The 11,863-nt window shown below is 28.5% G+C and overlaps 1 protein-coding gene across 2 annotated transcripts in view; it reads right to left on the bottom strand.

Annotated features, from left to right (window-relative positions):
* The window catches only part of LOC100159764 (probable medium-chain specific acyl-CoA dehydrogenase, mitochondrial), a 9,039-nt gene extending 5,267 nt beyond the window's left edge, over window positions 1-3,772 (bottom strand). Inside the window, exons 1-4 of one of the 2 annotated variants that reach the window (XM_001952088.5) lie at window positions 3,526-3,772; window positions 3,006-3,158; window positions 2,836-2,923; window positions 2,601-2,768 (exon numbers count right to left, since the gene is read on the bottom strand). In XM_001952088.5, the coding sequence (XP_001952123.1) occupies window positions 2,601-2,768; window positions 2,836-2,923; window positions 3,006-3,023 (274 nt within the window). In that variant the 5' untranslated portion in view covers window positions 3,024-3,158; window positions 3,526-3,772. Of the gene's footprint in view, window positions 1-2,600; window positions 2,769-2,835; window positions 2,924-3,005; window positions 3,224-3,525 lie in introns of those variants that run through there. The other variant, XM_016806244.2, reaches the window with a different exon arrangement.
* Window positions 3,773-11,863: the final 8,091 nt, after the last annotated feature.

Here is an 11,863-nt window from a genome sequence, read left to right as displayed (position 1 = left end):
AACTATAAATATATATACAGTCCATACTATTAAATTATAATATCATCGAGTTTAGCATATACTATAATATACTCGATGATAATATGTAGACTAATATAATAATTCTTATTATAGTAATATGCATTTTATCAATTTTTTATCAAAACTAAAAGAATTCAACTCATAAGGACATCTATGGTCTATAGAAGCTATCTACAGTCATGTTATAATCATAATAAATGCAAATGATTATATTATGACCAATATATTAATATTGATTACTATTTAGCATTTACCAATGTTGGTATTTAGTTTTTTAGTTATATTATTACATTAAATTAATTTAGGGTTAATATTAACAATACAATAAAATTTAAATTATGGTTTATGAAGGCTGAATTTATTTTTTTGAACATGAATAATGTTATTACTTCAAAATGGAAAACTATACTAAAACTTACTTTATAAGAGAATCTGAGAATGAACTTTAAGGTAAAAATATTTACTAACTCAAAATATCTCCAATAAATGCACCTTTATAATTTTAGAGCTCAAATTTCTTACATTTATTTGACAAATTAACTAATGGTATTGAAAAATAGTTCTTAAAAATACATTCCAATATTAATTTTCCTGAAAACTAATTTCCTGTTTTTACAGCCCTCCCTAATTTAGATTTAAATGAGACTGATTCAGACTTTTATTATCAACCTGGTTTACTTATTGGTAGCGTAATATACCACAAATGTTGAAAATTACAAGGCATCAGTGGCGCACTTAGGAGGGAATCTGAGGCTGAAGCCCCCCCACCAAAAAAAATAAATAAATATTTTTTACATTAAATTATGCATTATAATTTATAGCATACTGTCATAAATATAGTAGACGTTAGATGGCAACACATAAATAGTTAAATTAGTACGTGAAGGTTTATGGCAATCGCTTATTTCGATTGATAACTATAATAACAATAATAATTATAACCATTGACTGTCTGTGCCTAGAAGCATAAAAATCTCGCATGGACGATTCAGTCTGTTTGATTTTGCTATTTTGAAAGTTCTGTTGAATATGTATGTGTAAAAATTGTTTACTTGTGTGTAAGGAAAGAAAGAAAGTTATTAATCCCCATAAGTAGCTATTGATATAGCTACTTATGCCAGTATGAAAATTAAAAAAACAAGGCATAGACAAAATGGAGGCAAAATATATTTTTAGTGTGAACCTATTAAATATACTAAAGCATTACAAGTAAGATCATAATTATTTTATATATATCAGATTTATTTTTTGTGAGTAGTTAACATATTTTAGAAAAATAAAAACAAGAGGAAAGTATCATCATAAATTTCTATTTGTATTATAGAAATAGATAAATCTATCATGCTTAAGTTTATTCTTTATGTACATTTTACAGTGGATAAAAAAAAAAAATGCGGATAGTACATAACTAGTAAATGGACATTGAAAAAAAGCGGAACATGTAGCATCAGCTATACAAAGATATTTAGACACAAAAGTTGACTTTTATTTCCAATCCATCCTACAATTTTACATGATCCTTAGATAAAAAGTTACATCTCATGTTTTATTAGAAGCATTACACGTAAGTTAAGTTTTTTTTTTTACAATTAAAATAAGTAATACATACTTATCTAACCTAACAAATTTGATAACATTTATAAAAAAAATTTAAGATTCAATTTTTAAGGCATTTGATGAAAGTTTTTTTTTGATATCATTTGAATCAGAACTATATATACTATAACTATGTAACATAAAGACTTAATCCAAGGCTATGATTCAAATATCTTAGTAACTAGACTTGGGATTGGTTGAATAAACTTGTTCAAAATGATAATACTTTATATAACATCTTTTTATAGAAAAATGTATTTCATTTAAATTTTTATATGAAAAATCTGTTGAAGGTATATAAGAAATAGGTTTTCTAATCTTAAAACATTTTGATAATAATATGGTAGGTTTCCAAAAATATTTTAAAAATAATGTAGAAGCATTATGATCTAATAAAATTTTGTATAAAAACATGTAATACTACAAATTACAACTATAAAAAAACTTGCATTTAAAAATAGTTAAAATCAATACTCATTAATAAATATATTATCTACTCCTGGACAATAATAATATAATAAGTCTATTGTCTACAACAAATACGGTTTGAAAGTATTAGGCATATTCACAGACTTCTATACAATATGTATGGTATTTCAACCCCTCCCCTCAATAATATATTGGTGTACTGCACCAAAAATTAAATACTTAAACCTCCTAATCATATTAACTTATATGAACCTTAAATGGATGCATAAATATTCGATTTTGTTCATTGCAAAATAGACATAGATATAGTAAACACCTACAATTTATACTTTATAAGATACGTGAAGATTACTTGAGCATGACACTACACTATCAAAAAAAATGTCTATTCATAGTTATATTTTGAATGGTATTGTACAGCACTACAGTGTGTTTATTAGTAATTTATTAACTAGGTTTTTGATAAGGTGCTGTATATTATCTGTCTTCGGTTTTAACAGTAAGTACTAATTAACAAGTAAGTTGCCTTAAGAATATTTAGTTTTAAAAATTACCACAATGTTCAGGAATATGGCCATTGAGAAGTCCAACTGAGTGTGCTTTTTTTATTATGTCCCATGGGTACTGACCAGTCCTGTCATATTCTGCAGCAACAGGTATAATTTCTTCTCGAGCAAATTTTCTAGCTAAGTCACGAAATTCCTTTTGTGTATCAGATAATTCTGAAAAAGCATTAATGCCAATATTTAATAAGACATTGACATTTTAACCTAAGACATTAAAACCAACCCAAACAGAAAGGTGTCTCTTGAGATTGTTCACTATACTTCCTGTTTGCAATAACACATCTAGTGTTACGGCATACATTGCGCAATACCTAAAATAAATTTTAAATAGGTATAAAAATATAAATCATATTTGATTAAAATTACATTTTCTATAATAGTTTATGTACTTACTTGGTTAACTGTAATCATTTTTATTAAGATGCCTGAGTACACCAAAAATTTAAACACAGTGCAATGTAGTCTACTGACCAACAATAACAACACTGATTGACTTAATGGCTAGTGCCAGATTACCTTGAAGTTTAAATCTGGTGACTTTGTAGCCTTGTAGGACGATTTGGAAAATACAACATGAAATATAAATAAACCATAGAGTAATTACTCTATCAAATAAACAAATGATTATACAACCTAATCAGTTATCACTAACAGGAAATGTAATTATTAATTTTGCAGATTTTTGCTCAATAATTTATTCAATTGATTCAAGTATTTATTTATTTTTATGTACCTATATTGAATATGATGGATAATAATTAATAATAGGTATTATAGGAACCTATTTTACACAAAATATATAATAAAACAAAAGAATCTTAATTTGTTGTTTATAAATTATTTACTTGGAGAATATTATAGTATAATGACAAGTAGTAAGTACCTATGTATTTTTATTATAATAATCGCTTACTTATGGATTACTTATGAATTTATCTCTGCTCCTCGATACGTTATGTTCTCATGCCATTACATAAATACATTATTTTTAATTTTTTTATTACGTAACGTTTAAGTGTTATTTATTTTTATGAGTAATGAGTAATTAGCATTCTTGTTTATTATTGCTTTATATTTTTTATGATTGCTTACAAATATAGATATATTAATATATTATTATACAACAAAATATGGATAGGTAATATAAGACACGTATGTAGATAATACTAGGAATCAACAGCTGTGATAAAACTATAGAAGACGTTCTTATCATTGAAGTCAAATCAATTGCTATATTTTGCACAGCTGACAATATTTACTTATAGTTATGTCAGTGACGTATTTACGGGGGGGGGGGGTCAAGGGAATCGACCCCCTTCCATAGGCTGATATATTATATTATATACTTGCAAACGTTTTCGGAGTCCTAACTTAAGGTCTCTAACTTTAACGGTGGGGCTACTGTATGAAATCATATCCCCCCTCCCAGACAAAAATCTATATACGCCACTGAGTTATGTTATTCATGGACAGTCGCACATATAGAAGATTTTCAAGAAAAATTCGATACGTATCGATTTGGAATAGTTACGTACCGACAGGAACAGTCAGTGGCGTAACGAATCATGTTTTTCAGAAGCAATTGCTTCTGGTTTCTGGGGGGTGGTGGTGGGTCATAACCTCATAAAGCCCATACACACGGTCAGTCTTTGAACTTTATTTTGGGTGCTACCCCAACCCCCTATTTGAGCATATGAGTATCGTATACATCAGTTGGAGTTGGGTGGGGTAGGTCATAAATAATTTGTTTGCTTCCATATGATTTAAAGTTCGCTACGCCACTGGGAACAGTTACATATCGACAGGAATAGTTACGTACCCGACTACCGGCTCGTATCGAATTCTGAGTAGTGAGTCCGATACGGGTACGGTACGTATCGCTTGTATATTGCACATGTAACTTCTTGAACGATCTTGAACTTAAATTTCTTCCTTGAAAATCTTGATAGTAAGTACAATAAACATTGTTAGGTTGTTTTTAACATTGTTTATTGTACATATCTGTGTAGATGTACGTTATAATTTATAATAATATGTAGATAGGTAAAATTTAAACATCGCCTGTTTGGATGTTTCTTATATACCTATATAAGACCCGTCGCCAGAGGCCAGAATCCTTGAGAAACTTTTCAGTTGGGGCAATCAAATTTTAAGGGGGAGGGATAAATGCATACTTATAAGTAGTCTTGTCTATGCCTATACCTAGTACAGTAGTACCTACTTAACCATTACAATATGACATATCACTATACATACGGCATACATACTTACATATTTAATATTTGTTGGGGGGGGGGGAATGGCCCCCTTTGCCCCCTCACCGACCTGGCTACGGGCCTGTTTGTAAATATATTATGTCGATTGTCGGCTAACTTCAATAATTTACGTAATGTCATAGTAATCTTTTTGATAGGATAATATATTATGGTAATATAAATAGGCTATCTAGTTGTTGAATAAAATATCTATGGGTACAACACTACAACTTCCAAAGTACTGAGTACCTACCATTTTAGCAAAGAACTATGTTCTTTAATCTATGTGAATACGAACATAACGATTTGAGGCATATGCATATCTACATTTAAGATCTACAAAAAATAAAGACTATACCTGTATATATTACTAGCACAGTAGCACAGGCTTCTAAAATTTGATTTAATTTATTCTGTTTTTTGACGCCTTGTCGCATTTATTAGGTCACTGTAATGGATGTAATAATTAACTTTAAATTTAAATTCAATTATAATGGTTTATAATTAAATACAAAATAACGAAAAACGATTTTGACTTCTGAACGAAGACGGTCTATAGCATATAATTATGCATAATAATGTATAAATACATGCAAATAATAAATATTATACAGCTATAGGTAGGTACTATTAATTATTATAGTAATTTATTTTACTATTAATTATACTAATACGGTATAAGCTATAAATAACATAGGTATAATCAAATATCAATCTAAACGTTTTGAAAATGCCATTGTTGTGCATATAAAATATTATAATAATATAGGTACGTAAAAGCATGACAAAGGACAAAAAGACAGAGACAACAAATAACAATGTTACGCCTCTTAAGATCCTTATATTTATCTACCTCTGCCCTCTGGCTACGGAAATTATATTTACCACGACTCTCTCCGGATAACTTATACTTGGCCACCCCTTGGTGACGTTACAAGGGTGTTATGTTCTTTAACATTATTTTTATACTGTATTTTAAATTTTGTACTTTAGTGTTCTTGAAATATTCAAGACTAAGTTTTAAAGCTTAAGATTTCAAGTTCAGTGATATTAAAATTAAGTTAATTAAAATGGGTTAAACAAAAATTGAATATCGAACGAGTTAATATCAAAGTATTTACAGTTAAGGTTTGTGGAGTATAGTGGTCAGTGGACCAACACTTTGAATTTTTCGAAGTTTAAAGGGTGCCATTATTCCACCCTAATTATCAAAACATAAAAAATGTAAAACACGTACCTACCTATTAAATTATAAGCTATTAGGACTGTGAATTTAATTTTTTTACTAAAAAAACATGAAACACGCAACAGCTTTGTTTAAACAATCATGGAAATATGCGCTGAAAATTTCAAAAAATGCTAAAATGTATATTCAAAAAAGATTTAATAGTATGAATTCATATACATTCCTTATGGCTTACGAAAATGTCATAATATAACTAAATTAGGTATGTGTAATTTAAAAATATCAAAATTACCTATGTACAGAGTGATCCATTTATCTTTAACTTCGAAAAGTTTCTACTTTTTTGTTTATTTTTTATTTACATATTATTATATGATATAATTTCAAAACGTATTGTAATATCGATGAACTATGAACTATACTATGAACTATACTATGAACCTATACTAGATACGAAATTATCAGTTGGCATACGTTTCAGATATTATTAATGTAATTTATTGTAATTTTTTTCGCTGAATAAATAAATAAACAACATTTCTTAATATTATTTATGGTTATAATTTTCAGTTTTACTTTTTTGAATTACACCATACATTTTTAATTTCATAATATTCCGAAACAGAATATTAGGTACTGGTCAGGGGCGTGCCCAGGATTTCTTTTTGGGGATGGTTTAGCTTAAAAGTTTTAAAGTATTAAAGTTAAACTTCAATACTTAGAACAATATCATTCAAATAAATATAAGTATATACTCAATACTGTATTAATAAAAAAAATGTAATATTTCATGTAAATTTGTTTAGTCAAAAATAAAAATAAATAAATTAGTTACTTATAAAATAAAGTCCATTCTTCTTGATACTGATGCAAACTTTGATACAACTTCATCTGGATTTACTGGTATGTCGTTGTGAATTGAAAGTGGAGCTAAACCAAGCAGTCGACTTTCACTTGTTGTTGACCTCTAAATGAAAGTTTGTACACAAAGTAAGAGTCGGTTTATTTTACCGTTGATAACGAAAAAATTAAATTGAAAATACTGTGTCGGTTTTGTCAGTTACAGAAATGTTGTGAAAGATTACAAATATTTATGATATGCTGTCGTTGTAATAAAATTATTATTATGTCATCGATAAGACCCATATGGCAACGTGAAAAATTGAAAACTGATTTCATTCAAATCAACGTAAAACCCCGAAAACAGCGATAAGAACCTGCCGTTGCAAGCCCGGATTAAGACATTTCGAGGCCCTGGGGCCAAAGTTTTAAAAGAGGCCCCTGTACGAAAAAAAAATTATAGCTTGTTACGTACGTTATGTTTATAATGTATATATTATCATTGATTATACATACTATATACTATGTATAATCAATGATATTATTTAATGTTAGGTACCTGTTGTAATAAATATATATAGATATTAGGTACTTGGCAATAAATAATGCATCATTTATTTATAAATTATAATGTATGAGCTTTTTTCTTCGCTTAATAATCATCAATTTTTTTTAAGGTGATTTATGCAGTGTTATAGCCTATAACGAAAAAAGTAATGGACAAGTCTGAGGCCCCTTTATAAATTTGAACTATTGAGGCCCGGGGGCTATGGCCCCCTCTGGACCCCCCCCCCCCCCTTAATCCGGGCTTGTGCCGTTGTACCACGAATATAAAATACGCAGAAATGTACTAAAGGGAATAAAAACTAAAGATCGTGAAATATTGTATTATTTTTATATTAATTATTATATTATCGGATTTTCCCGGATATTATGTTAATGTATATTTTTTATTTTGTAAATAATCATTAAGTTGAAAAAAATAAGCCAGTCAATTTGGGGGTGGTTTAAACCCCCAAAACCACCTCTTCGGCACGCTCTTGGTACTGGTTTGTTATAGCCCCGCCATCCATATAACAATAAATATATAGTATAAATATAAAATAATTCGACGGAAAATACGTACCATTACTATGAGGTACCTAATAATCAATAATATAATAATGACGCATGGAGAGCAACAACAGTCAAGTAGGTGGTCCAAATTTAATAGTTGAAATAGATGAAAGTCTTTACGTGCGCAGGAAAAATAATGCAGCGCGTATATTACCTCAACAATGCGTGTTTGGTGGTATAATATATGTCGTGAAAATAAGGAATGTTTCATAGTTCGTGTGCGAAATGGATTAGAAGTTACATTTATACTTGTCATCCACCTGATATATAATTTATGAGACATGGTTCTACAAGTTTTGTCTCTTGGTTCCTAACATGATAAAAAAAAAATGTAATTAACTTAACTGTACAATAATGATAATTAACTTTAAAAAGTTAAGTTAAGACAATACAAAATTTTACTGACTAAGTTAATTAGTTAAAAACCAAAAAAACTAACTAGTTAAGTTAAAAAGTTAAAAAAAAATTAACTTTTTAACTTAACTAGTTAGTTTTTTTGGTTTTTAACTTATTAACTTATTCAGTAAAATTTTTTACTTAATTAACTTTTTAACTTAACTTTAACTTTTTAACAAGTTAATGCCCACCTTTGTTGAAATACAACAAATAGTTTATTACACATTTAATGTTAATCCATTTGTAATTTGAACGGCCATTATTTTACAGTATTTTTTTTCCATGCAATGATTTACTATCGATTTAAAATTTAACACATCCATTAGAGTGGCCTACTCACTACTCAGTACCTACTCAATGACGAGGAACACTCGACACCTATACTATACAGGCATACAGTAGAGTAATTACTTGTTTTAAAAATGTAATAGGTACTACAGAATATTAGACATAACTACACTAGACTTAGCCACTTCGGACTGACAATACTTAAACGTAGTGGATATGGTTGAAATTTGTTTGTTTTTGTGTTCCATATAAGAAAATTTTAATCCAATTTTAATTGAATTCAGACCAATAATATAAAATATATAATGTATATGTAGGTATAGGTATAGATGTACAGTCCACATATTATATAGGTTAGTAACCTACGTAAATTGAATTAGACTTTTTTTATACAACACAAAAACAAACAAATTTTAAATTCTAATTTAAAATTTTTTTTGTGAGGTAACTTACATAGTTGCATAATATGCAACCGCTTACCTGTTAGGTATCATGTGTAATCTTCTAAAACCCTTTCTTAACCGGTAAAGTATGATTGAGCATAAAACGATTGAGCATAGACCTTTTTAGCAACACGATTGAGCATAGAATATCTTATGCGATGTTGCCAAATTCACGTTGCTAAAATTTTGTAATTTATTATTTTCACGTATGTAATAATAGTATAATGGTGTAATAACCAATTATTATGATATCTGACGCAAGCCGTGAGCCGAGGCCCTCAGCTTTATCGACAATGTTATCGGTTAATAAATTAGTTCCGGAGTACTATTCCAGACTACTATTGACTATTGAGACTATTATTGACTTATAAATATTTTGATTTTATTATTTTCATAAGCATAAGCGTGCGCAGAATTTCTGGCAGGGTAGTCAATCATAATTCATAACTATTACCTATTATTATTATTATTTCATTATTAGCAAAAACATCGATATAGGTACTGTATTATAATGTGACTACTATATTGAGACTATTATTGATTCATAAATATTTTGAATAATGTGACTAGGTATACTACATATTGACTATGAAAATATGATATTTTTTTGCCATGTTATATTTTGAATCATTATAATTTTTTTTTTTTTTTTTTTCATTATTAGATAAAAATAGATATTTACAATTTGTAATATTTATATACAACAATAAGTAAATTTGATAAAAAAAAAAAAACTTGATAGTACATAACATGAATGGCGTGAGGAGGGGGCCCATCAGTGTGGATACGCTCTAACTTGGGGTACCTAGGGAGTTTTATTTTTTTTTAATTAGTGCAGGTCGGGAATCAGGAGATCTCGACACCAGTGTCTTTTTAATCGACGTGGGGGGTTATTTGACATGAATTCACTGGATTCAATGGATTTGTGTGGTCAACTGTTTTGGTGTGGAAATAAATTTAAATAAATATTTTTGTATAATACAGTTCAAAATTTAAAATGGCAACGTTGCAGAGTTTTTTATGCTCAAACGTGTTGGTTTTCTTTTGTATTTCAATTTCCTTTGATACGCTGACAATTTATGCTCAATTGTGTTTCAAAAAAGGAGTTTTATGCTCAATCGTGACTTAGCCTTCTTAACAAGTTAATTTATTAATTATTTTATATATTTTTATAATGTTTATTATGTTATTGGGAAAATCGTAACGGTAACCGGTAACCGAAAACAGATAATGAAAATCTGCACAAAATAACGATACCTTTGTTCAACATTGACTTTATAACTTCAAGCTAAAGAGGCAAATAAGTATTAATATCATAATGTTTTTGTTATTAAATGTGAATACTATGATTTAAAATTTAAGTCTTACCTGGTGAAGTTTTCCATTCAAGTCACTAGTTTTTAAACATAATGCAACAAAATTTAATCTGTCATCTGTATTTTCCAAACAAGCATATTCAATAATATGATTACATTTAACTATTTGTGAACCTTCAACAAATGGTCTTTTAAAGTCCCCCACATAATCAATTATGTCAGTTAGTTCAATTACAGACTTAAACATAGTTTTAAAAAACGACTGTGCAATTTAAATTATAAAAAATAGTGTTTTTCAAACTTTTTTCATATCTTCTGTATGTTAATATTTTCACCATGCGCCCGTTTCAGCTTATCAGACTACAGCGCCCCTACATTTGCTTTTGATCGCGAATACTCCGGCCCACGAGAGTCCATATGTCAGAACGCATCCGTCACTGCGCATGGGCACGTTGCCGAATAGTGGGAATGGCATCATGGTGGGAGAAAACAGACGTCACGTATTACTATATGAATGCTCGGTTTACGTATGGACTCTCGTGGGCCGGTGTTTAAGTGGTTTTACTCGTTTTAGGTTCCCAAATTACCTTTTTTCGTTAAAAACAAGAAATCGGTTTCGAGCCCTGAATTAAATTAAAATTTATTTATTTACAAATATAATTTTTAATTTTTTCTCAAAACATTTATTATAAGATTATTTCTGCAAATCGTCCAATATATAAACTATGAAGTCTTCATTATTAATGCTTTTTGACAACTGTTTTAGATTCTGAGTGGAACGATGAATGTATTGATTTTACAATGATGTGTGTTTTTTTATTTATTTTTTTATTTTTTATTTATTTTTATTTTTTTTGTGTCTGTGTACACGATAAGTAGTCGAAATAATGCTACGATTTTCAACTTCAGTATCTTGTTCGATCAGAAAGTGAATATCGTTGGTGCATTGGGGAGGTCAAATTTTAAAATTCCCAGTAATTTTCAAAAGCGCCAAGAAATACCAAAGAAAAATTAAGGAAAAACGGGAATTTTTACGCAAAATCGATTTTTCACAAAATTGAATTTGGTTTTTGTAGTAACTTTTAAAAAAATTACCCTAGATAAATGAAATTTTGACTGAATGTTTATATTAGCATTTTCTATACACCATAATATTTTCAAAATATTTTCACTTATTTTGAGCTCTTTACGGACATTGTCAGTTTTCATTTTTTTTTCTGAAAATATCAATAGAATTTTATTTGTTGATTAAAAAAGCTTGAAAATTTAATAAAAGGCTCCTAGTATATTGTTTCAAAAGCAGATGAAAAATATTAAAAATCCTTAGTCACAGTTTTTTTTATAAGCATTTAAAGTTCAAAATTTACAAAATATGGAAAAATCACGAAAATTAGCAATTATTTTGAGTTAA

This window comes from Acyrthosiphon pisum, chromosome A1 (assembly GCF_005508785.2).
Source record: "Acyrthosiphon pisum isolate AL4f chromosome A1, pea_aphid_22Mar2018_4r6ur, whole genome shotgun sequence".
NCBI lineage: Eukaryota > Metazoa > Arthropoda > Insecta > Hemiptera > Aphididae > Acyrthosiphon > Acyrthosiphon pisum.
Note: the sequence above shows the minus strand (reverse complement) of the source record. Positions and strands in the feature narration are given on the sequence as shown.